Source organism: Melozone crissalis, unplaced genomic scaffold, assembly GCF_028551555.1.
Source record: "Melozone crissalis strain CALT ecotype California unplaced genomic scaffold, PUWL_Pcris_2 ptg000007l_1, whole genome shotgun sequence".
Taxonomy (NCBI): domain Eukaryota; kingdom Metazoa; phylum Chordata; class Aves; order Passeriformes; family Passerellidae; genus Melozone; species Melozone crissalis.
The window spans coordinates 8,297,823-8,324,614 of NW_026535785.1; the positions used below are offsets into that span (position 1 = coordinate 8,297,823).

At 43.5% G+C, this 26,792-nt stretch overlaps 1 protein-coding gene across 1 annotated transcript; it reads left to right on the top strand.

The window, feature by feature from the left end:
* Nucleotides 1–1,420: 1,420 nt before the first annotated feature.
* Nucleotides 1,421–26,681, top strand: BBS2 (Bardet-Biedl syndrome 2). Its single transcript, XM_054296194.1, has 17 exons — nt 1,421–1,575; nt 2,901–3,128; nt 3,506–3,631; nt 3,907–3,969; nt 6,492–6,569; nt 14,288–14,392; nt 15,235–15,321; nt 17,132–17,267; nt 19,153–19,292; nt 20,063–20,207; nt 20,799–20,970; nt 21,984–22,113; nt 22,714–22,845; nt 23,366–23,503; nt 23,943–24,055; nt 24,765–24,913; nt 25,570–26,681. The coding sequence occupies exons 1-17, from the start codon at nt 1,459–1,461 to the stop codon at nt 25,674–25,676; spliced, it is 2,166 nt and encodes a 721-aa protein (XP_054152169.1). The 5' UTR covers nt 1,421–1,458; the 3' UTR covers nt 25,677–26,681.
* Nucleotides 26,682–26,792: the final 111 nt, after the last annotated feature.

Here is a 26,792-nt window from a genome sequence, read left to right on the forward strand (position 1 = left end):
CTTGGCCAATGCACAAGGAAATGCCAACTGGGATGTGTCTGCCAGCTCTCCCAGAAATAAATGGATCTGTGCCTCAAACCAGTGGCCTTTGCAGGGAAGGAAGGGCTGTTTTTCCAGTGCATCCTCTTCCAAACCTGCTTCTTGCTGGGATGGAGGTGTTAATGCCCCAGTGCAGCTGATGGATTCAGGCACTGTCAGAGAGCACCGTCTATTTACAGCACCCATGAGGGTTATCATGTTAAAATATTGCTTAAACCTAAAATAACTTAAGAATTTCTAAAGTCATGACTTTGACCCAGGGTTTCCCTATCCAGCCTGTATCCAGGCAGGGAGTGGGCACTGCAGGGAGATCCATGAGGGTCTGTATACCAAAATCCACTCCAGGATGAGGACCAGCATCAGTGTTTACACTGTGGCTCTGTGAGGATTTGTCCTCTGTTTCTCTCATCTCCAGCCTCCTCCCAGTGCCCCAATGGCTGGATTCTGTTGGATCCAGTGCACAATCCCACAAAGCAGCAGTAATGATGTTCTGAGGCTGTGCTTTTGACTTCATGGGACATTTTAACTCTGGGTTGAGTTTTACTGCCTTGGAGATCTCTCAGTTGGAGATACCCCTGGCAAGGTGTGAGTAAGGGTGTGTGTGGCAGCCGGCAGGCAGCAAAGGGTGAAGCGAGGGCACTGGGGACAGAGAGGGAACAGCCCTTGGCTGCAGCTGGGTGCTGACCCTGCAGAGAAGCTGGGACTGAGATGGCAATGGGGGTCTTGGAGGCCACTGTGGCTGCCCAGAGGGGCAATTGCCTCTATCCTCCTGTCCATGGTCGCCCCCAGGACCTCCAGTTTCTCCCCCAGTTCTCCTGAGCTGTAGAAATACCTCCCTTAGTTCCACACAACCACCTCCCCTAGCTGCCCCGGCATACCAAACTGCCCCTCTGCTCTTCTGACCTCTGCATTTGCCCTTCTGGCCCCCTAATCTCACTCCCCAGCTCTCCCAGATGAATTCTGATATCCCCAGTTGCACCCCGCACCTCCCCGTATCTCTGTGAGCGCCCCGAACCTCCCCTAGTCCCTGACCCTTGCAGCTGCCCCGCAGTCCTACCCCATCTCCCCCACAGCCCCCGGTCCCACTGCCCTGCACCCCAATCCCTCTGCCCTGCTCCCTGGTCCCTCTGTCCTGCTCCCCGGTCCCATTGCCCCCAATCTCTCTCCCCCATTACCCGCAGTCTCCCCGAGCTCTCCCCTCAGAGCAGACGCCCACCACCCCGTCCCGGCCCCACAGCGCCCCCCCGCGGCCGCCCCTCGGGCCGCGCCCCTCCCGCTGACGCGGTGCCTGCGCGTGCGCGCGTGCCGTGCCGGTGCCGGCGGATCCGCGTCCGGCGGCGGCCCCGCGGCCCGGCCCGGCCCGGCTCAGCCCGGCTTCCCCCGGCGTGCCCCGCCCCGCCCCGCGGCCCCTCGCCCATCATGTTGGTGCCCGTGTTCACGCTGAAGCTCAAGCACAAGATCCTGCCCCGCATGGTGGCGCTGGGCCGGTACGACGGGACGCACCCCTGCCTGGCGGCCGCCACGCAAGCGGGCAAGGTAACGGGGCAGGAGCAGCCTCGGCGGCTGAGGCGCGGCCCGGCCCGGCCGAGCAGCCCCGGCGGAAGCCGCGCTAACCCCGCCAGCTCCCCGGGCAGGGCTGAGCCGAGCCAGGGGCTGGGGGTTCGCCCCCCTCGCCCTGCGCAGACCCGCGGCGGGGCCCGGGGACGCGGTGCTCGAAGCCTCGCTCTGCTGCGGCAGGGAGCTTGCAAACATTAATAGCAGGTGACGAGATTGAGCAGTAGCAGAGGTGCCCAGAGAGGCTGCGGAGTCTCCAGCCCTGGGGAAATACCAAAGCTGTCTAGACACAGTCTGGAGTAACACGCTCTGGGGGGACCCTGTTGGAGCAGGAGGTTGGACTGGCTGACTTCTGTGCCTTCTTCCAGCCTGAACCAGTTTACAAACCCAGGTTGCCACGGAAACGTACATTTTTCTAGCGGGATTTTTTTGAAGCCTTGGGTTTTGTCATGCAGTTCTCAGAGCAGTGAGCCTTGGCACTGTTACAAGCCAAGCTCTGTGCTGATAACGGGGCTGAGGTTTCTGTGGGTGATGCACAAACAGCCTGACGGGAACAGAGAGCATCCTGTGTGCTCTGTTCGAGTTAGAAACATAAACAAAACAGGATTAAGTACAACCTGACTAATAAAGCATAGGTTGAAGCATAAACCCACAGAGGCACTTAGGTTGTAAATACAAAGAGGGTTCACCTGTGATGTTTCCCAGCATTATTAATTTGATTTTGGCACCTTTAGGAACAGCATACAACAAGGGCTTATCTGAGGGACAGACTGCACAGCCAGAAAGCAAACTGTTGCACCTCTGACTTGGCTCCAGGCAATTGCAGTGACTGAGCATTGGTCAGTGAAAGTAAAACCATGTTTATCATTCATCCTTTTAAAATTAACCTTGTTCACCTACAGATGGAGGTTACAGATATGTACCAGGTAAAATGTCTTAAATGTTTGGGATGTTTTGCAAATACTGCTACCAGCTGGAGGTAATTTGTTTAGTTTGTTGTTGCTCCCTTTGGTTTCCTATTTTTGCCTTACTCCAAAGACTTGTCAGTTGTCATTTTCAGAAACAAACAAAACAATGATGTTGCAACTCCACTGGCCAGAGCTCTGTTTTTCCTGCCATTTCCCTTTTTCTAGTATAGTTTAAAGAATAACTGTGAGAAATAATATTGTCAGTAAAACCTCCAGTCCTCATTTAGGTTGAGTGAATGCCTTTTTCCCAATCACAGTTGTTATCCAAACAATAGTCTTTACTGTTTGTATACAAACAGATATATAGTTGTATTAATATTTATATCTTTGTTTCTACAGGTTTTTATTCACAATCCTCATGCCCGAGGACAGAGAATAAACACAAACAGAATGGTGCAAAGTAACCAAGATGCAGACATTTCTCTTCTCAACATTAATCAAGGGATCACTTGTCTGACTTCAGGGGTGCTGAACCCTCAGCTGGGTTATGATTGTCTTCTGGTTGGAACACAGACTAATTTATTGGCTTACGACGTGTACAACAACTCAGATTTGTTTTACAGAGAGGCAAGTTGATTTAAATGTCTGCTTCTTTTAGTATCTCCATAATTTTCTGTTTCTTTGAATTGTAAAGATTACAGTTTTTACATTACTTTGTCAACTAATTATGTGTCTGCACTATGCATTATTCCTACTGCTATATTCAGACTGTTTGGTCTCTAGAATATCTGCAGTATTTAAAAAGTTAATATATGAAAATTTACACATACAGATATACATTGCATTCATATGTCCCATCACCTAGCAAGACCAACTAAAAAAAAAAAAAGGCATTCAAAGCTCAGCTAAACTGACAGTGATAATGTTGGAAGCTCTCTTCTTCATTTGTGTGGTCTGATGTATTCTTGTCTGCTGTTTCTTTTTCCTTTAATGCTTCTCTGCAGGTTTCAGATGGAGCCAATGCAATAGTTCTTGGGAAGCTGGGAGATATTTCACCTCCACTTGCTATTATTGGTGGAAACTGTGCCCTGCAGGGCTTTGATTATGAAGGAAATGACCGTTTTTGGACAGTAAGACCATGCATAATAGTTTTGATGTTATTAGAAGATTCTTTCAATGGCACTAAATCATCTTGGTTTTCTTTTAATATGATAACTATTAATTTAGTTGTTGATTGTTCTTACTTTATCTCAGGCCTTAAACTGTATTTTGGCCATGTATTCAGTGCACTCAGATGTTACTTGAACATTGACTGTGTCAATTGTTCTGTTGCAGTTGAGATAATAAAAATAATTCAGTTTCTGACAGCTGTGGCCATCACTGAGTGCTGTCCTTCTCTTTGCAGGTTACTGGGGACAACGTTCGTTCATTAGCACTGTGTGACTTTGATGATGATGGAAAAACTGAGGTTTGTAATCATTTACACACAAATTCAGCTGTTTTTGTGGTCTTGTAGTAAAATGATGATAAAAAAACTTAGATTATCGAATACAACTGACTCACATCACCAGTTAAATTTTCTCATTTTTCTTTATGCCAGGAGCAGTACAATGAAATGCCTGTGATCATCAGTTGGCAAGGGATTCATTTCAGTGGTATTTCTTGAATATGCTTATGAACTTTTTAAAATTTCACAGAAACAACCTTGTTATGTGCAAGCTTACACATAAAAGTGAACTTTTAGACAGCTATTCTTTTGAAAAGCTTCACTTGGTAAAATTGAGAAATCTGTCTTCATGTCCAGCCCTTCTGTTTCCTTACAGGGACATGGGGAAATGGAATGCTCTTTGCCTTGCTGATTTAAAATGACAATAACTTGTAACACACATCTTGCTGATAATGGTGTGAGACAAACAACAGGAAACAGCTGCCATTCTGATCAGGCAGGCTCAAAGAGATTGGTGAAATTGTGAATTTGTATGGCATTCTCTTTTGGAAATGTTTCTTCATCCCAAATGAACAACTGTGCTTCTGAATATGAATCTTTAGGAAGAGTAATAGCTTCCTAGTGTACACCAGATGCAAATCAATATGAAGTTAAATCATTATGCTAAAAATACTTATTTTGTCATTTGTCTTAAGACTTTAAACATAATTACTTGAGCTTCTTTGTTCAGTTCCTGAAAAGTCCTCGTTTGGAGTATCCAGTTGGACTATGTAATAGTGATGGGTAAAGGGCCTTGACAGTTTTCATGTGTTTTTTATAAGCACTAAACTGATACAGGCCCTGCTTGATTGGGATCTTCAGGAAGTGAAATGGTTTCAGGTTTTCAAATCAATTTCTGCACAGCTCCTCTTTGTATTTTTTTAATGTGCTGAGAGGTGTTTATAGAAACTGGAGACAGTGTCTAGGGATTCAGAAACCAGGAAACTGATCTATGACACTAATTGCAAATGGTTTGCACTGGTGCTTTTAAGTGGGTTTTGCTATATTTTTCTGCTTGATAGAAGTTTATTTTCTGCAGTTGGTGCTACTTTGGGCTAAGTAGAGCTGGCTACAATATCTGACTAACTTGTTGGGCCAGTTACCCCAATGTGCATTTGCTGAGATGTTTTCAAGGTTCTTTTTGATCTTAATTATCTAGGTGATTTAAAAAGGTTTTTCTTATTTATTTACTTTTATTTGTGGCTTTTGTGAAACTGCCTCTGGTTTAAAACTGAAGTTCTGAGAAAATGCAAGAAGAAGCTTCCTAAATTATCACTTTGTGTCTTACCTGGTAAATGACTGCCTTAGCTTCATTTCTGTTCTTTCTGCCCCAGTAAAAACAAGTTTACTTTTAAAATGTACTGATTTTAACAGCTGCATGAATATACTTTTAGTAGCTAACAGAACTAACTTGTCACTGCCTTTCTTAGGATTTTTGGATTGATGAAGGTTACTTTCTGCCATCTGGCAGATGACTTGTGGAGCAGAACTTAGACTTGCTCTTTCAAATTTCTGTCCAGTGGAATGGAAGTCACTGAAGTGGATGGGGTGAATCAAACTAACAAAAAAAGCTAGGCACCTCTGGAAAACACAGCATCACCAGTAATTGTTTCAGGATTGCATGCTTTTGTCTGGTTGCCTTTTGCTGTTGGTTGCAGCTTTATCAAGAAATCTGTGCTTCTTAAATAGGTTAATTGTTGCAAATAATTTCAATTTGCAACACATTCAATTTGCAACAAATAAATTCAATAATACAACACAGCTGCTGTAGACTTAGCTTGGTATGATTTAGGTGATATAATCTGAAGCATCATTACTTGGGAAGAAAAATAGCCTTTAATATTTTTAAAAATCCAACTTTGTTATGGGTTTGTATCTCTTTTGCCAAGTAAACATGAAAGGCTCATGGGTTTCAGTGGGTAAAAGTACTACCAGGTTTTAGACTTTGATTTGTAATTCTGTTTTTCATTGATTTGATGGATGACTTTGTGGACAAGGCACTGAGCAGATCTGTTCCTTGGTTTCTCAATTTCCAAAAGAGAACCTGACAATTGTCATCATCTTCAATACAAACTTTTCCGCTGGGCTCCTCTCCTGGTAAACTAGGAAACAGGAAAAGAACTAAAATGTAGGAAATATTAAGGAGTGAGGATGCAGAAGACCCAGTTCAATGCCTATTGGTATAATCATTTACATCAAGACAAAACTGATTTTACTTCTACTTGGCAATAGTGGCAGCCAACACTTAGGCTGGAGAAGCAGAGATGGTTGATACTTGGATTCATTGGGTTGGTTTGTTTGTTTGTCTTGGGGTTTTTTTGTGTGTGTTTGTTTGGTTGTTTTTTTAAAATGAGGGATCTTCAGTGCAACACTTGCAACGTGTCATGGATCTGTTAAAACCTCTTCATTGCTGCACTTGAAGTATTAATTTGTCCTCTGGGTCCTGGTGCTTGCTTCCTTAGCTTGAATAATTATCTTTAAGGAGCACTATTTTTTTTTTTCAGCTTCTTGTTGGCTCTGAAGATTTTGACATCCGCGTATTTAAGGAGGATGAGATTGTGGCAGAAATGTCAGAGACAGAGGTAAATTATTTGTGGCTAATGTTTATTATAGTTGCTGACAGAGCTGAAAGTGTTGTGTACTCTAAAGCTTCTCTGGTTCAGATTTATTGTGTAGTTAAGTAATTACTTAACTATTTGGCACAGTATCTACTCTGCTAGAACTGTGAAAGTTTGAGTTTACTAATGTCTCTCATTATGCAGGGGGCTTTTGCTTTGTTTATTTATAAATCTGTCACCCCACTGAGAAAAGTGACTATTCTTGGCTGACAATCAGGAGCCTGTGCAAGGGTGATTAAGGTTGCTGGATTGTGATTGAAGCTCTTAGTGTCCTCTGAGTAAAAGGATGTCTTCTGCAGCTTTCCTCAAATATTTTTGATGCAGTCTAGATGATGTAACTTGTCCCTGTGTGTACATCCAGACAGCGCATGGCAGGGTAGAACGGGAATGCCCAGGCAAAATTGGAAGATTATGTTATAATTGGAGTTACACACTGGCTGTATAAAAAGAGCTGTGGTGACTAAAGCAAGGTGTAGGGGCAGATATGTTTAGAGGGATAGGAGTAGCTGTAGGAGTTGCTGTTTAACTTAAGAACTGAGAGAAGATGCCCACTGATTTTGGTTTCTCAGAAGGGAGTAAAATATCCTTATCACTGTGTTTAGAAGTGTTCTCAGTCCTCTCACAGCCCTTCTGGACCCAAGGTAGAGTGAGGTCACAGACCTTTGTCCTTTAAGATCTGTGGCCTCCCTGCTGCCCAAGATGGGACTAAAAGGCTTAGCTAATAAGCCACTTATGAAGAGCTATAAAAGACAAAGCCAGGCACTGTTCCAGAAAAGGAGGTTGTTGCTATCACTGCAATTAGAACTGGGCCTGTGACATGTCTTGCTCTTTGTGCAGTGGCTAGTCTGGTCATTAGATATTTCTAGTTAAAGGGATGCTAAAGGTCTGTCACTCTCAAGTGTGCTTTATTTCCAGATCCTCAGTAGAATTGTTTTAAGTTCACACCTGCAGTCATAGGAGACCTGTTATGATTCTACTGTTCTAACATAAAAGGACACAGTAGAACCTAAACCTTTCTTTTTAGGAAGGTAAATTCAGGGGACAGTGTCTTTGTACATTATATTTGGTTTGGAAGTCTTGGGTAGTTTTCATTTTCTGTGTTTAATCACTGACTTTGGTGAAGCTGAAGCTGTAGACTGTTGTGATTCTTATAAATGGACAATAAGTTTGGGTTTATTGTTACCTTTGAGTTTCTGACTGTTGCTGTGGTCTTCTGTCCTTACTGGGTGCTTGTAATTTAGTTTGATACTTAGGAAGGACTCAGCAGAAGATTGTGAGAGGAAAGGATAAAGGGTTAGGAAACAAAGTTTTGTGGTAAAACATCCAAGCGGCACAGTCAGATGAGTTTAGATAAAATGTTGGGGAAGAATTTAATTGAAGGAAGTCTCCTGTGCTACGCTGTACAGAAGACCAGACAGATGATTGCAATTGTTCCTCCTGAAATTAAAATCTTTAGTCTCAGTGTGTGGAAAAACCTGCATTTCCAGGCCCTGAGAAGCCTATCTCACTGAGGAATGGGTTTTAAAAGGAGTGAGAACAGGCCAAGTTATGACTCTCAGGTCTTTCTCCAGAGCTTATTCAGGTAGGACACCTAGCCTGGTGTTCCAGTTGTGTTCCAAAGAAGTCCAACTGTGGCAGTTTTAAATTTTTATCTTACCAGTACTGGGCAACGATTTTCTACCAGTAATATCTCCAGGGCTTTCCTAACCCAGGCAAGTTGAACCTTTGGCATCATCAGCTCCTTAAGCTTAAGGGATATTGTGTGTAGTTTCTCAATGCTGGTGTGTTAGCACTGATGACCACAGGAATCCTATGAGCAGTTGTTTTGCTGTCTGTGGTAGGAAATAGTTGGTCAAAGTACACAGTTTGAGGGCAGTTCTGCAATCCTTGCTGAAGTGTGTCCTAATACTGGAAATAGAGCTTGTGTGAGGAAATCCTACAAGGCCTTCAGTGATTTCAGACTGATTCCTAAAAGTTATTACTTCAGTATTTAATACTTCCTGCTATTGAAGTGAAGGGGAGAACGACCATCCTGGTAATGCATCGAAGTCCGACTTTATTGATCAATCAATCACCTTAAATAACAGTGCTAACGAACGCCATGAATATTCTGTAATCCAATGTCATGATAGGCTAACAGAGAAATTTCTAACCACTCCCTTTGTTTTAGAATACCTACAATTGTTTATTAAAGACAGAAACCAAAACAGAAACCAGAAACTAAAACAGAAACTAGTGTTCCCAAAACCTCTACATCTGTTCTCAGGATAACAGGCCTTCCCAAGGACGGTGTTCTGCTTGCCATGGGAAGACAAGCTGAGAACTTTATTGTTTATAGAATGATGCCTGAGAGAGTCTAATTGTTTATACAAGTCAGAAGGCTGAGAACTGTTAGAAACGGCCTTACTTTTCCCTTATACTTTTCTCTCAATTTTATGTCTCATGGCCTTTTCTTTAAGTCATTCTCCGACATTTCCCCCGTTTTTTCTTTGAGAGAAAAGAGGTTAGTTTGCCAGGTTCTCCTGTTCACTATCAGGGGCAAAGAAAAGAGAAGGGAACTCATCCACTATGCTTGGCAACACTTTAAACTTCAGAGTAGCTTCGTATGGGCCTCGTAACAAACTCCAAAAGAGCAGACCCCGCTCTGCCAGGGCTCAGCTGCACCAAAGGCCTGAGGATAAACAGGACACTCAGTGTCAGAAATGTGATCCTGTGGAGAAGGATCAGAACCAGTGCTCAGAGGTGGAATAATGATAACTTGCTTAAATAACAAGATCCACCCTGCACTTGGGCTGGTATTCCATTCCAGGCTCTATCTCCACAAATTAGAAATATTCCTGTGGGTAATTTCCTAGGTGTCATAATAGTAGCCTTTACACTGGTTATAAAGCTGTTTGGACACTATTTCCAGGTTTAGAGATGAATCCAGAGTAGCCCATGTCTGTTTATGCTGACTCATCCTTTGGAAATTAGAGTAATCAAAGCTGAACTGCAATTATTTAATGCTTGATTGGGATCTCTTCTTATAGGGCCTACAACAGAATGTTGTGTTAAAGGCACCAGTTTTCTACACCTTATTGAGGTTATATATGAAGCACTTTGATCTTTAACCTTTTTCAAAATACACTGTACCTCCCATCGATAATAAGCTAAGATTTTTGCTCATGAGATTTATAAAGGTCTGAAGCTGAAGCAGTGTTTAGCCCTGTCTCATTCCGTAGTGCCTGCTTCCAATTATGTTCCCAGATGTGCCTATAATTACAGGTGTGGCACCATAAATGAAAAAGTAACAACTGATCACAACCCCCACAACACAGTGCAACCCAAGCAGCACAATTTAGGCGGTGATATTCAAAACAGTCCTCTTTTGCCAGTCCTCGTATATGTAAAGATGATAATGATTCAATAATGTCAATCAGTTCTCTGGTTGTCCGGCAACGGCGTGTTAAGGCCTTATCAGGCATTGCACAACAGGTGGTAATTGGACTAAGAAAAGAAAGCTGTTAACTGTTTTCATTCATGCAACCTGGAGAGACGTAAACAAGCCTGAAAATGATTCTTTCTGTCCTTGAAGTTATCACATCCACCTTTTTTCATGAGCTTCCCAGAAATGTTCAAAGTCAGTTTTCAGTTTGTAATCCTTTAGTCATTTGGCTCAAATGGCATCAACTGGGAGATTCTCAGTCCTTTGTTAATTTGGAGTGGTGAAAAAGTAGTATGCATTTAAAGCACTTAAAATATTTAACTTAACAGACTTATTTGCAAATCATGTAAAATCACTTAAATCTAATTCAAACTTAACAGAATCTAACTTAACTTACTTAATAATACTTAGCAAAAATTAATTTTCTTCAAATCCCACACAACTCAAACCTATATATAATTTAAACTTAAAAGACCTCGAACCCAACCGAAAACAAGCTCAACAAACTTAACCTTAACATTTAATGGCACTTAATTGATAACCCAACTTAAACTACTTAATAACAGATAAAACTTGCTATAGAAATAATATATAACATTTACTATCACTCACTCACAGGCCTGACTCCAAAACACTCAACCAAAACAACCTTTCTCACGTCTTTGCTGCAGCATTTATACCAAAAACACACTCACAACATCTCACTCATACAATCAATCCAACACATCTCAACATTTTTAAACTTTTCAAAGCACAGCTTTAAAGTCTAATGTTCCACCGGCCCAGCCATCCGGGCTTCTGATGTTCAAAGTCTCTGGTAATACAGGTGTTTCCAAGACAGCATAACCAATGCCGAGCCAAATCGGCCTTTATGCTGATTTCTGCTTTACAGTCTGTGCTGGGGAGAACAAAAGATCTCTCTAACTTAGGTGAAAAACATCCTGACAGCAATAGTCCTTGGTGTCGCTTGTTTAGTTTCACTAATCTTTTAATTGCAATAGGAATCTTTTCTTTTGTTGACAAGAGTCACAGTTATTACGGCTGTTAGATCTTAAACTGTAGCTTTTGCCGGCTGTGGGGCAGAGGGAGAAACGCTCCCGCTCGAAAAAGCACTCTGAAGTCGGAATCCGCTAAGGAGTGTGTAACTAGCCCTGAAAATGGATGGCGCTGGACACTCATCAGAGCCCAGAAAAGATGTTGGTCGATCTAAACAGCAGGACGAAAACTATCAATGCACAGCATGATTGCTCCTCCATCACCTGCTCTCTGATGTCCAGTCACTGTTCCCAAGCAGCAACTGGCCGCCCGTGGACATCTGGCCCCCAGTTCACACATGAGGGCGATGCGGCTCCGGTCGCTCCCCCCGCGATGCTCTTTGATCACTTCCGGCGCGGCTCTAAGGGTGGCGCGGCTTGGTTTCTGCGGCGGCGGCTCCGTTCTCGGGGCGGCGTGGCCACTCCCGCGCGGCGGCTCCTGCGGCGGCGGCTTTTGATCTTCCCGCCGCTGCCTCCGGCGCGCCCATGCCGAGTTCGGAGTAGCACAGCACTGCAATTCTACCATAAATCACCGAATTCACACATTTCCATTAATCCGTAAACCATATGGAAAATCCCTTTACCGTAACTATAAGTCCAAAGTCCTGTTAAGTCCTTTTGCCAATTCATCTCTGCTTTGCGCTGCGGGTCACTCCCTTCGCAGCGGTTCAGCTTCGCCCGCGGTGGCTTCCTGTGGTGTCGGGTTGAAGGCTTCCTGTTGCGGGGGATTAGGAGCAGGAAAAGGTACCGATGATGCAGCGATGACTTCTGTTGGTGCTTGGCATTCCCGGCGCAAGCGGCCCGTGCCTTCGCAGCATTTCGTGCGGCCCTCTTTATTTGATGTTGCAAACGCAGCGGACGTTTGAAGAGGTGCAAAAGCGGCTAACACCTGAGTCTGAGAGGACTTTGCTTGTTCTTGTAAGCCTACTCCTAACTGTTTTATTGCGTCTACTACGAGAGCCTGTTGTCTGGTTGGTATAAGAGCCATCCCCTTTAATGCTTCCTCTACAGTCCAATCCGCACCTAAAGCATTAAGTATGTTTCTAGTAGCAGAATTACAATTTTGAAGGACACACTGCCTGAGTTGGACCTCGCGCAAATATTCTGGCACGCCTGCTCTCTTAATTGCAGCCGCAGCTCTACCAACAAAAGCATCAAATGTCTCATCTTTGCCTTGCTTAATTCCCATATACACTGGTATCCCTCCTGGTTCCTTCACCATATCTATCGCGAGTCTGACTAGCCGCATTGCCTCCCGGCACTTTTCTTGGCCTATTAAAGCTTGTGCATCAGTACGAAGAAAAGGCCCCAGCCCCATAAGCTCATTAATAGTGATACCATGCAAGGGATCCCCCGGCTGTCTTTGAACTACCACACACTCACTAACAAGTATCCGCCAATGATCATTAAACAGCAATTGTTGATGGTGGGTAAAGATTAATTTAACTATCCCACGACAATCATTAACAAGAAGGATACTGGTGTCAAAAATATAATCGAGCATTTGCTTAGCTGGTTCACTTTTAAAGCCAAACTGACTAACAGTAGCTCGCAACTGAGATAACAGCTTCCAGTCAAGAGCGCTAATTGTGGCTTGAAAACCTCCTCCAGGCTGGGGGTTAAAGACAACCGGACAAGCCAATTCTCGAGCCGAACTTATCAGCTCTTGATCTCCCCTGTCAATTGCATCTTTGGCCAGGGCAGCCCACGCGTCCCGTCTTTCCCTCGCAATCGCCGCCGCCAAGCCGATTTCCGACCCAGGGACCGGCTGATCGCTTATCGGGAACGGAGTACACGTATCTGGCCCCAGCTGCTGAGACGCAGCAGGTACGGGAGAGTCAGAGGTGCTCTGTGTAGCCTGCGGCAAAGCAGACAACAGGGCACCCCGCGGAGCTTGGCTCGTTAGGGGGGGCTGCGCGGCGGGCAGCGAGGCGGACTGCGCCTGGCTCATAGTGTGACTCATAGCCTGGCTTTCCGAGGGAGGCGGTGAAGCAGGTAATAAAACTGTCCGCGTCGCGGGACCAAGAGGAATTCCCGCGTTCTTATCAAATTCCCTATCTTGATCGCATTCTTTGTTACGATCGTAAGCGGCAGTAGCCTGGTGAGCAGCCCTTTTTTCAGCTTGAATCCGCAACAGTTCGGTGTTAACGACCCGCCATAATTTACCCCACTTCTTAGCAGTTTTATCATCATCTAACGTAGCCTGCCACAATAAATCACCAAATTTACGCCACTCAGACAATTCGTGAACTGTGTGAGGATTTATAAAGATCCCCTTTTCTAGGCCATACGCTAAAAGGCCTGGTAACTCTTTCTGTAAATCTATTCCCTTAATTTGCCGTTTTTGCAAAAGGGTAATAAAAAGTTCATATGCGGCTTGCCTTTCCATACCTATGTGCGCACGTTGCAGCTCTTCAAATCAAGGTCGCGGCCGCATGTCTCGGACGAGCCTATCTGTATAGTCGCTCGCAGCGCGGCGCGGGCCGGCGGGTTACCCTCCGCTTTGTCTCCGCGCTTCTTCGCCGTTCCGGCTGCAGTTTCGATCTTACGGAACCCGAACCTGTCTTCACTTCGCGTGGCGTTCGCTTCCCCGTGGTGTTCGCTATCACGGTCGGAGGTCACCATATATTGAAGTGAAGGGGAGAACGACCATCCTGGTAATGCATCGAAGTCCGACTTTATTGATCAATCAATCACCTTAAATAACAGTGCTAACGAACGCCATGAATATTCTGTAATCCAATGTCATGATAGGCTAACAGAGAAATTTCTAACCACTCCCTTTGTTTTAGAATACCTACAATTGTTTATTAAAGACAGAAACCAAAACAGAAACCAGAAACTAAAACAGAAACTAGTGTTCCCAAAACCTCTACATCTGTTCTCAGGATAACAGGCCTTCCCAAGGACGGTGTTCTGCTTGCCATGGGAAGACAAGCTGAGAACTTTATTGTTTATAGAATGATGCCTGAGAGAGTCTAATTGTTTATACAAGTCAGAAGGCTGAGAACTGTTAGAAACGGCCTTACTTTTCCCTTATACTTTTCTCTCAATTTTATGTCTCATGGCCTTTTCTTTAAGTCATTCTCCGACATCCTGCCACAGACTTACTTACCACTTAAGCAATGTAGGACTCATATGACAGATGTATAGCCTGTTCCCTGCTAGGTGAAGTTGCACAAGTTGTCACTCCTGTGTCCTCTCTCTCCCTCCTTTCCCTGCAGACCATCACTGCCCTCAGCCCCATGTATGGCAGTCGCTTTGGCTACGCTCTTGCCAACGGCACCGTCGGCGTTTACAACAAGGCCGCGCGCTACTGGAGGATTAAGGTTAGTCCATGGCTGGAGTATCATCACTGCAGGCTTGGAGGCTGCCTGGAGACTTGGGATCTAATTCCAGGTCATTCTGATGTTACCCTTAGGTGAACTTTGCTGAGCAGAGAACTTAATGTAATTTTGTTCTTACAACATCTACCTGTTTTTATAGGTTCATATAAAATACCAGGTCAGTTCCTGAAGTACTTTTGGGCTGTTGGTGGTGGTTTAAACAACAGAGATATAACCATACAATAGGGATTCTTCAGCTTAGCAAGAGACATTTGAGTTTGTGTTAGAAAATCCTCTGGTTGAATCAATAAACTTTTTCAGAAGCTGAAATCTTGCATTGTCTATGTTCAAGGTTAATTTTTCTCATCAATAGCAACTTCCTGCTGTAGCAAATCAGTTTGACAAGATCCTTTCCTGAGGCTCATTTTTATATTCTTAATATAACACAGAACAGTATATTTAATAGTAATAAGATTTCTTGAGAGGTGGCAGGAAGAGGCTCATGGTTGTCCTCAGTAGTCTAATTTTATGACCCTGTTGAGGCCATGATACTTTTTTTCCTAGAAGATTTGGTTTTTTACACTTTGTGAGTTCTAATCATCTGCTTGGATGGAAATGTATTTAAAGGAACTATCAAGTGCTTTAAAAGCAGTGTACTATATTAGTAGTGCAAGGGCCAAGATGTCACATGTATCTGTGACCTTAGTGATGTCCTGTTAAGAGGCATAGTTGCACTCCTTTCTGTACTCTCTGTAGTCTCACAGTCCAGTGTTTTGCAAGTGGCAAGCATGTGAAGTTTAGAGAACATATCCAGTCTTAATTTGTTCTTTCTTTTCTGCCCTCAGTCAAAAAATCAAGCAATGAGCATACATGCATTTGACCTGAACTCTGATGGAGTGTGTGAGTTGATCACTGGCTGGTCTAATGGGAAGGTGAGCTTATACAGGGGGAAAATGAGGAGCTGTAGATATGGGGGCTGTGTTTGAACAAGGCTGTTAAGTTATCTGATGAACAACAACTGAAAAATAAAAAAGACTTAGAAAGCTGAGCACTGCAGATCTATTGCAATAAACCTAGTTTGGCTTCAGAGTCTTGTGCCAAATGCAAGATCAGAGAAAAGCTGCTTCCCCTGCTTAGCTCAGAGTCAATTGCAAAGGTGTGGCAAGTTGTTTCCATGGCAGCAGGGATCATATGCCACATCCTGGAGTTCTTGAGTGTCTCTGTTCAGGTGTGTCTTAGGGACACGTGAATAATCCTCTGCAGTGTGATCTGAATGTTCCCAAACCACAGGGAAGACAAAGCAGTTATGTAACAGGAGAGCAGCGTCAGTCTTGACTGTGGCAGGATTAATCAAGCATTATTTCATTTTATGTAGAGGCATTCTATACAGCTCAGTTTTAGTCTTTTAAGCCTGTTCCTTGGTATTCCCCTTTGCCAGAAATGACTATTTTAACTGCCACATCTCTCCTGGATGCAGCTTGCCAGGTTTTTCTGTAAAGTTGTGCTTTTTTCTTCACACCTCTTATTACTCTCATTAGCCTGCGGCACTTTAATAACTGCATATCAAGCTGGCAGTCCAGAGCCCTGATGTGTTGTAACTTACATTGGATTAGATGTGTAACATTGTCAAAGAGAGAGCTGTGGTGGTGAAACAGCAGACCAGAGGCCTTACAAACTGAATCCTGACTCCAGCTGACAGAATCCGTGAGAAAGCTGACAGCTCTTCATGAGAGCAGAGTCCTGCAACAGTGAAAAACAACTTGTTTTCCCTGAGAAAGAACTCTAGGACTGGAGAAAACAACCTGTTTTCCCTGAGAAAGAACTCTAGGACTGGAGAAAACAACCTGCTTTCCCTGAGAAAGAACTCTAGGACTGTGAAAAACTCTAGCCACCTGTATAAATTGTTTTTACACCGTTAGGCAGGAAAATGAAAACTGTATGTCACAAACAACTCATTCTGCACGTACACACCAGCAGATTGAGTGAGCAATCAATACAGGGTAACAGCTTATTATGCCCAGCTGGGGCTAGACAGGGGATGTTCTTTAAAAACTCTGTATAAAGAGATGCATGAATAAACCAGGATATTTCCTCTTTGCTCCATAAATGCATGCCCTGCATCTTTCTTTACTGAGCTCCACAGTGACAGAGAACCTCTCCTTGCTTTGCTCCTGTTCTTTTCCACTGGTAGTCCCTTCCCAATTTGTTGGTCTGAAACAGTCCATAACTCCTAGAAAGAGTAATGCTGTGACCTGTGCTTTGGAAATTACACAGTGCATGGAACTGAGCCCACCTCACCCTTCTTATCGAATGAAAGATAATTGAAGGTTGTGGTATTTGTGTATAAAAATAATTCACCACACAAGGGCTGCAGCTGAGAGGAGAGGTTGTAAATACTGCATTAAAGTTATTTCTTAAACCAGAAATTGCTGCATCATATGTGCATAACCTTTCCAGTGCAGATTTGCTGTTCCTTTTATTTCCTTCCTTTTTTAGTTTCGTGACTTAGGGAAGTATCTCTGAAGAGAAGTTCCTTTCTAGCTCCTTCTAGAGTCTGCCTAGAGGTAATTTCTTGATAGCACTTTTTTCCTGTGTGGTGTTTAGATGAGCAGAGCTGCAACTTCCCCTGCAGTTCTGTGAGCGGAGCTGGCTCTCAGTTAACAGCCCAGAGTATGGCATGACACGTGTTTTGGAGTTGGCCTTTCTCTTCATGCTGAGGCTTGGAACTTTTTGTTTTTCCAGGTTGATGCACGCAGTGACCGGACTGGGGAGGTCATCTTTAAGGACAACTTTGCTTCCTCGATTGCAGGGCTGGTGGAGGGGGATTACAGAATGGATGGGAGCACCCAGCTAATCTGCTGCTCAATTGATGGTGAAGGTAAAAGCATTGTTAATGATATTAATGTAACACACAGCAATGTCAGGCACATCACATCATCTCAGATTAGCTAAACATGGTTTTGGTTCCAATGTTTTGTGTGCCAAATTCCCTTTGCTTTATGGGCAGTTAAGGGAATTTTGAGTTACGCCATCTGCAAACAGGATTTTGAATATTGCCTTTTCTGTGAGAATCAGCATGTGTTTCATTATGATCCAAGAAACCATCAAAATTCATTTGTCTAATGGAAGAAACTCCATCCTAATGCAAGGATAATGATATTCAGTACAGACTCTGATTCTTCAGGCTACATTATAATAGATGGATGTATAGGAAATATTTTTTCTGTGTTTTAATATTTTGGCTGCTTTACAGTAGGTAAAGGTGTTTATAGAGCTAAGGGTGTGTGTGTTTTGCTTTTCTTCTGCAGATGAAGAGTTTTTATATTAGAAATTTTAGATGTTAACAGCACTTTGTTTCCTGGAAAATGCTATCCTGAGACTGGAGAAGTGGTGGATTTATCCCACCATGCATTAAGAAGTCAGACCTTGTTATTGTGAGTGGAAATAAATATGATCACAGATGATTTAAATAAGCTCAGTATGAATTTACAGGGATGGCTCCAGGAGAGACACTGGTGTGATTATCCGACTCCTTGGCGTCAGTGGCCTGAGACAAGCAGGTCTGGCACAACCCATTTGAAACAAAAGCCTGTCCTTGTTAAATAGCAGTGTGTTTTGCTGACTGTCTTAATCACAGGCTGTGGGGATTTGCTGCATTTTGGCTTCAGCCTATAAACCTTTTTCCCAAGCTTATGGAAGGGGAACATTGTAAGCAGTTCTGGAGAGCCTTGTCCTACAGAGTTGTGTAGGTTGGTATCATAAACATGATCATCCTTTTCTGGTGTGTCCACTGTAGACAAGCCTTGCATGATGGGATCCCTTCAGGCCTTAGTAATTAGTGTGGCTGGGATTATATAGAGAGTGTTATTAGAGTTCTGTTTGGGACCAGCATCCTTTCACATGAGGTGTTCTCCTGTGTTGCAGTGGTTTTTGTCTTGCTCTCATTTTAAGTGAATGATTCACTCAGAAATAATAAAGTGTGTCTTTTCATTGGAGGGCAGTGTGCAAGCTGAATGATTTCAAGTTCCATGCAACTTTTTAGAGGGCAGCAGTCATTTGCAGTCAGGCAGCATATTCTTCCCAGGCAGAAGATTTTTGTCCCTGGCTTTCATTGTCAGAGCAGCAGTCAGGGTGCACAGCCTTAGAACAAAGTAAAAGTTGTCTCATCCCCTGTTCAGGTCCTCTGTCTCCACTGACAGTTAGAGGTATTTCCATAACTCTGTACTCCACTGAGCTACTGGGAAACAAATCTGACCCCTTGAAGTGAAGTATCCCTTGATTTGGGGAAAAGCTAATGTGGGTAAATCTTGTTTACTGGCTGATTAACAGTGACTTACAGCCACTTCCAGACAGCAGCAACTCCTCTGACCAGCTCTAGAAATCCAGGTAGACATTTTATTAATTTTGCATAATTGTAAACTTGCCTAAGCACCTTAAAGAATGATTGCAGTGGGAATCCTCTTGCAAAAGGACTGGGTGCTGCACTTGTCTGGTCAGGTGAGTACAGCTTAAAGACAGGTTGGAAATTCACCTTTATTCACCTTTTTTTTTTTTTTTTTTAAAAATATGTGATTCTCTTGCCTCAGTCACCAAGAAAGTGAGAGACTGTGGGTGTAAATCAGTGCTCAGGTTTTCAGCTGAATAGTACTAGCTGAAGACCAGAACTGCAGAGGTGGTACAAGGGAGGCATGTAAGAGAAACTGAAGTTCTGGGCAGGTTGTTGAAGTCTTTGCTGAAATGGACTATGTTTTGTTTTTGCACAGTCCGAGGCTATCAGCCAGGAGGGGAGGAAATGAAAGGGAACCTAATGGATACAAGTGCTGAGCAGGATCTTATCCGAGAACTTAGTCAAAAGAAACAAAATCTTCTGCTGGAATTGAAAAATTATGAGGAAAATGCAAAGGTACTGCTTAAATAATGTGTAGGGCCAAACCACACCTTGCTGTTGGGATAAATCCAGAGTAATCTGGGAAGCTGTTGTGGGGCAGTCCAGACAAGTCAGAGCTGTAGCTTGTCAGGATGCAGTGAGATTGTCTGCTGGGGGCTCCTGCCTCTGCATTTGGCTTGCTCCCTGTGCAAGTTCAGGACTTGCTTTTTGTATTTTAATAATGCTTTCTTTGCTTCTTCCTCTTGCCAGAGCAGTTGTTCTTAGAACTGGATTCCCTTCAGCCCTGTGCTTTGGGTTATGACTGAAAGTTGTAGTTTTCAGTGCATAAACCATCTTGGGAGTCAGAAGGGATTGTGTGAGAGGATCAGGGAGCACTGCCAGCATGTAGGAATCACACTTGTGGCTTGATGGTGAACATTTCAAAAAATAGTCTGAAGAAAGAGCAAACTCACCTTTGAACAGCAAATGACTACCATGGCAGAAGCTTTTAATTCTGTAAGTTGTGTTTAAAAACTGACATATGTGAAGTGTTTTTTGAGTAAAGGTTTGCATACAGAGCTGATGTCCATCCATAGTGAAGCACTCAGACATATTGCAGCCCAAGTGTCTCCAGCTCCATGCTTAATCCAGCCACAACTCATAGCTACTTTGGAAGTGCCTGGGAATTGTTGTAATAAAACCTTCCTCTGAAAGGAAAGACAATGACTTGTGTATATGTTTTCTAGGTTTTTTGAATGAAAATCTTGAAATTCTGATACTGATGGATGGTATGTGTTTTGTAACAGGCTGAATTGACCACTCAGTTGAAGGAAGCTGATGGGCAGAGAGGTCTGATTCCAGCAAACACCCAACTCCAGACAGCCCTCTCAGTTAATCTGGGCTCTGACAGCCAGTCTGCCCATGTGGAGCTGTGTATTTCCACCACAAATGGTGAGTGGTAACCTGCAACCATTGATATTCAGCTTCATGTAAAATAATGCAAATTTTTAGTTATATTTAGCTGGTGATTTGAATGTCTCCTCTTTATTGTCTGTAACGTCCCTTTTGTGGTTTCATTCCTTTCACAGAATTTTGAATTGAGCTTTGTTCCTTGGATGGGTCTTAGGGGAGAGGAGTTTGATGGAATTTGTTTCTTATTATGTGTTATTTTCTGAGGCAATTAACATTTAACTTGGATGAAACCAGCCTTGTATGAACGCTGCAGGGTGATCCCTGCAGCACTTCTTGTCCTGATTGTAAACACCAACCCACAGCTGCGTTAGTGAGGGTGTTGCATGAATGCAGCTGGATCTCAGCTGGCTTTACATGCAAAACTGTAATTACCCCAAGACAGTAAATTCACCTTGCACCAGGCATGCTGAGGATGCAGTCAAGTCCTGATAGTCCTGATCACCTGGGATATTTTAACAATTCAGAGTAGTGATGTAAGGAGCTGAACATGCTTAATTCTGAAAACAGTGGTGGTTTGTTGCCAGAGGACAGCTTTTAATTTGGGAACTGCTTTTTGTTCCTGTTGCTAAGACACAATCATCCGTGCTGTGCTGATCTTTGCTGAGGGCATATTTGAAGGAGAGAGCCACGTGGTCCACCCCAGTGCCCAGAACCTCTCAGGCTGTGTTCGTGTTCCCCTTACTCCACCCAAAGATGTTCCTGTGGATTTACACATCAAAGCCTTTGTGGGGTACCGAAACAGGTGAGTTTATGGTGTGATCTCTGCTGGTCTCCAAACTGTGGCACCAGGAAACAGCAATAATGTGGTTTCATGCTTGTCCCATGGGAAGTGCACCGTTAATTCCTGGGTGCCCTATTTCTCTGTCTTAGTGAAAGGAGAGCTGCTTTCTTAAAAGCATTGATGCACCTGTGGTGCTGAGTTCTTTTCCAGACAAAGTCTAAATGCTCTGGAATCACTGTGATCTGTTGTGTTCTGGTTCTACTTTTAGAGAAGGAATGCCCATTTTTCCAGGAGATGTCTTACTGAGGGAATCAACAGATGCAGAGACTCTGTCCTGTCATCCCTAAGGGGCCGGGCCCTCGATCATGGCTGCTCTGGATGAAGTACTTGAGTAGGCCTGGGGACACAGCTTTGTTTCTCAAGCTATAAAGTAACCCTGAACCCATTTGGCTTCAGGGCAAATAGAAAGGAACACATGCTTGATTTCAATACAACCTTTTTCCAGTCTCCCATAGAAATCTCTCCATAGAAAATGAAACATCTCTTCATGTACCCTTGAAAACAGCTTTCTTCCTGCTCACATCTGCCAGAGCTGTTGGTGCCTGAGGAGGCTGCATTCTTTCCCTGAATAGGGAGGCATATTTTGAGAGCTAGCCACCCACTGTAGAATAACTGTATGGGACTGAATTCCCTTTCTGTTTTCTCTATTTGCCTTTATTATTGCTTTTAATAGGACTTCACTGACCTTGTAAAGAAAATACCCAATTATATAGTAAAATAGTAAATGTATTAGCCTAGAGAGTATGCTTCAGTGGAAGGATTATTGAAAATGACAGCAATGGAGAGGAATCGTAGAACCTCATGGTAAACCAAATTTATTTGGAATTTCCAAGTTTCAGTGTTTCTTCTGGGGAAGCAGTAAGCCTGAAAACTGTGGATGTTAGTCCTCAGCTAAAAAAGAACCAGGAACCATTGCAATAGGTGAATCCCTGCTGTATTATTAATTCTCGGTTTTTCTGTTGGGTTGCTTCTAGCACACAGTTCCACGTGTTTGAGTTGACAAGACAGCTTCCTCGCTTTTCCATGTATGCCCTGAGCAGCCCAGACTCGGCCACAGAGCCCCTGAGCTATGTTAACTGTACCATGAATGAGAGGCCACAAAGGGTGAGTTTCTGCTCTTCTTCCTGGTTTCAAGTCTTGCATAGATGGAGGGTTTGCAATCAGCTTGAGATTCCCAATAGCAAAGGAGAAATTATGCAGTGAACTGCACTACTGGCCCTCAGAGTCTGTGTATTTCAACTCAGCCCTGCTTTTTTCTGTCTTTAAAAGATGACTCAGTTGAGGCACTCCAAGCATCAGGAATTCCTGTAGGAACTAAAGACCTGAGATCAGAGGGTGTTTCAGGTACTATCTTGTTTGCTGTGTGCCTGCTGATAGCAGGAGACCTGTAGTGAGTGTTGAATTTTGCAAATGAGTGGAGAACAGGAAAAAGGCAGTACAGTGCTCAGGTAGTGGCTCAGTTTCATAGCAGTCTCTGATTGTTGGATTTGATAATTTTCGGAATATTCAGCTTTGGTGCAAGATTCAATTGTCCTCATTCTAAGAAGTTCATGACATGGGGTTATGGGATGAAATTTAGTAAATGAGATTTCTGTGGTACCCTGAACAGAGTGTTCTGGTGCACATTATTTGCAGGGACATTGTGTGGTTCCTCAGGCTTTACACACAAGGGATGGCTGATGCTCTTAATTTTATTTTTGCAAGATCGTTATGTGGCTGAATCAGAGCTTCTTGCTGCCAGAGGATGCAGAGTTCCAGAGTGCTCCCTTCCAGGTTTGCTTCACTTCCCTTCGTAATGCAGGTCAGCTCTGCATCAAGATCAAGCCTGGTGGAGAGGTGAGTACCTCCCTGGACAAGGGAGCAGCCCTTCAGTGATATTCCAGTAAAACAAGAATACTCATACTGCCAGGAGGAGGCGTAAAAGTGAAGGATGACTAAACAGACAGAGAAAGTACTCATGCTTTTGGAAACTTTTGTGTCTGTTTACTGTCAGTGGGTAAAATTCCAGGGCCTGTTAGTGAAGTAAACTGCTTAGCCTGCAGATCTGTAGGAAGGAGACAAATTATTTCCTCACTGAATGGTTTCAGGGAGCCATAATGTGAGGAACAAAGGCTGCCTGTAACTTCTGCCTGTAACTCGTCCTGTGTGCACAGATGCCTCTCTATCCCAAACCTGAATAAAAGCCTCTTTGAAATCAGTGTGTTCTTGTCTACTGGAAGCTGTAGAGCTTGCCCATGCCCTCTTGATAAAAGGACCTGCTTTGATTGTGGGTAACTGCTGTTAGGCAATACTGCTGGGCAGTTTCAGATGTTCGGGCATGGAAGAGTGCTAAAGTGCTTTCTTTCCTTTCTGACAGATTTCTGTCAACACAGATGATATTGATCTAGCTGGTGACATTATCCAGTCAATGGCCTCTTTCCTGGCCATTGAGGATTTGCAGGTGGAAGCAGATTTTCCTGCCTACTTTGAGGAGCTGCGGAAAGTATTGGTGAAGGTGAGGAGGCTTTGGACACTTCTGAGTATGCAGATAAGCAGTCGCTGGGTTTTTTAATGAGAGAATCTCTAAACTATTTTATCTTTGTTGTGGAAATCAGCCCACAGTGGCTTGCTGAGTATTCTGTGGGACACTCAACCTTCTGTCTGTTTTTGTTCTGTAGAACAGGCCCTTGGACCCATCAGTTGGTTGTTTAGGATAAAGTAAATATGTTATCTGGGAGACTGAGCTCTGGGTTTGGGTCAGCATGTGAGATGTGGATCTCAGTCTGCTCACCCTTTCTGGGGGCAGTGGGGAGTGAGGGGAAGGAGAACAGTGTCAGGGATGCTGGTTGGTTAGGTTGGGATGTTACTTCCTATTGCACTGGGCTGAGGTTTAGCCTGAACCCTGTGCCCAGGGTGCCAAGGACCCTTGCTCATGAGTTGTTTGCCCTGGACAGGTGGATGAGCACCATGCAGTGAATGAGAGGCTCACTGCTGACATGGCTGAGCACTCCAACCTCATCCGCAGCATGCTGGTTCAGGCAGAGGATGCCCGGCTCCTGGGAGACATGTGAGCACTTGCTTCCTGGTTTGTGTGTTTGGGGATTAGAATGGCCAGTCTTTGTTTCTCAGGAAGAAAAGGGCACAGGAAAACATTGGTGTGATACAAGATTGCCTAGTTACAATTTTTGATGTAGAATTGTACCTTTGATGGTCTCACCACGAGCTCTCCTTGAATGTCATCATGTTCATTAGGTAGGAAACCAGTCAGGGGAAGGCAAGAGGGCAAGGGTAGGGGCTTAGTGTATAGCAGCTTGAATCTACTTCAAAATGGTGAGATATATTAGAAAAGATACATTAAGGGAAGAAAGCAGGAAAAGCTATCTGTGGTGTGTGAAATTTTGAAAACACCAAGAAAGAAAGTTGTGGTGTCAGGTTTTCACAGTGATTTGCTGTTTTCTGCTAATTTCAAGCTTTACTTTGAAGAGCAGCAGTAAAGAGGCCCAAGCTACTGCAGGGCAGTGGTACTTTCACTGGGGAAAGTGGTGCCTCCACTTTGCCTTGTGGATAAAGTAACTGCAAAAATAGGCTGTTCAGGCTTTTTTAGTAAAATAATGAGTATAACCAACATGTCTAGACAAGTCTGTTGTAGCTGGCAGACATGCAGGTGACTGTGGTAGCCAACACAACCATGTATTGCTGCACCTTTATATTGACAAACCAGGAATGACTTTCTTGTCCTCAGAGACAAGCAAATAACTGGACTGATTGTTCCCCAGGAAAAACATGAAGACACGCTACAGTGAGCTGTATGACCTGAACAGAGATTTAATAAATCAGTACAAAATTCGTTGCAACAATCACACAGAGCTGTTGAATAATCTGAAAGCTGTGAACCAGGCAATCCAAAGGGCTGGGCGGTTACGTGGTAAGTCTGTGTTTTGGAAAGCAGTGGGGAGTCTCAGACTCCCAGAGAGGCACATAAGATATGTCCCAGAGGTCACCTGGATTAGTTAAGTGACTTCAGGCTTTTTGGCCTGAAACTCAGTAGAAGTAGTTTTTCATTCTTTAGTCATAGCCAGTTAAGTGTGACAATCAACTGTGAGGGTCCCATATATTCTGGGATCACAGTTCTGTAAAGAACAATTTGAAATAATTTCCACATTTCTGAATGAGGCAGAAATTGATAGTTTTGTTGAACATACTAGTTTAAAAATGTTTTTAGAATTACTTCAGTTCTTACTTTATAATTCTGCTTTAAAAAAAAGCAACTACTAACTTAAGCAGGACTGTTTTATTTGCATTATTAGTCCTGTAGGTCTTTGGGGAGGGAGGTACTTTTTTGTATGTTTATAACATTCCCCTTCCAACAAACTCTCATAAAACAGAGCTACAGGAGATTCTTCTTTAAAGAAAGGATTTTATTTATGTACTAGAAAAAAGGTGGTGATTCATCATGTGTTTAAAAAGCATTTGAAAGAAAGCCCAAAAATTTCAGCCTGGATCAAATAAGTATTTTTACCAGTTTCTTACTCTATAACTGAGGTTTTTTCCCTTTCTTTTCCTTTTTTTTCCTCCTTGCAGTTGGCAAACCTAAGACACAAGTGATCAGTGCTTGTCGGGATGCAATAAGAAGCAGCAACTTCAACACACTGTTCAGGATAATGCGTGTGGGAACAGCTTCTTCTTAGGGAGAGGAGCAGCAGCTGTGCAGAGGCAGTGATTCCATGCACTGAGCATCTAGTGGGTGACAAGCAGTTTATTCAGACCCCTACTCCACTGTAGGGTGAAGTAATTACAATGATACTGCTGTAGTTAAGTTGTCAGGTGAGAAATATTACACAGACCAAAACTCCATGAAGAGAGCATCAGAGTTTAAGTGCAGATGTGGTATTTATGTAAGACAGAAGTTCAAACAGTTATTTTTTATTACAGTAATTTATTTATGTATTTAAATATATTTTGTAGTTAAGGCATTGGTCTTTTCCATTAAAACATAGACTGGCTTGACGGATTTTGTTCTGATTTAGTTGGGGAGATGTTTACTGCTAAATTTATGTGTTGAAAAAACCCAACCCAAACAACTTCTCTGATTTCTGCTGCATGGTTCATTTACACTTGAACTCCCTGTGCTGGAGAGTCTGGGGTTTCACGCAGGGACGCGTGGCTCTCCAGGTAAACTGCAGAGCAGTGCACGAAAACCACCACAGGATAACATCTTGCTGGCTCTTAAGCCAGAAGATCTTTGACAGATATCCAGTTCCATGATCTGTGCAGATAGGAAGTGGTCTGTCTCATATTCAGCACTCTCCTCACACCTGGATTGCAGAAGGTTTTGCTTCTAGCTACTGGTTCTGGTGCTACTGCTGGAAAAACTGCAGATACTGAGGTGGGCAAGGGTGCATTTCAGGAACAACAAAAACAAACTACACACCCAAGCTTGGTACATAATCATGAAGAGCTGGTGGTACTTAATGGGATCAAAAGAAGGTATTGGAAAATGACTTGGCTCCTGGCTCAAACCTGTTTAGTTGTGTGATCTCTTAGAATTGGATTAAAATATTACAGTAAGGCTCTATCTCAGATCTAAAGGTATTTTAGAACCTTTGCCAAAGCAAATTTCTTTTGGAAGCTAAAAATAACTTGCACAGGATGGAGGTTGGGCCCCAGTGCTCCTGCATCAGCATCACCCTTGCCACCATACAATGGTGTCAGCGATGTGGGCAGGGAGGAGCTGGCCCATCTCAAAGTTCTTGGGTGGCTTCTTGGGGCTGTCAGAAGGAGTCATGGCCTCTGACTGGTCTCTT

Bases quoted from the DNA above. Each gene is read 5' to 3' on its own strand.
- BBS2 (XM_054296194.1), top strand. From the start codon at position 1,459: ATGTTGGTGCCCGTGTTCACGCTGAAGCTCAAGCACAAGATCCTGCCC. The intron at 6,570-14,287 runs GTAAATTATTTG...CTTTCCCTGCAG, and splicing joins CAGAAATGTCAGAGACAGAG to ACCATCACTGCCCTCAGCCC. The intron at 24,056-24,764 runs GTGAGCACTTGC...ATTGTTCCCCAG, and splicing joins GCCCGGCTCCTGGGAGACAT to GAAAAACATGAAGACACGCT.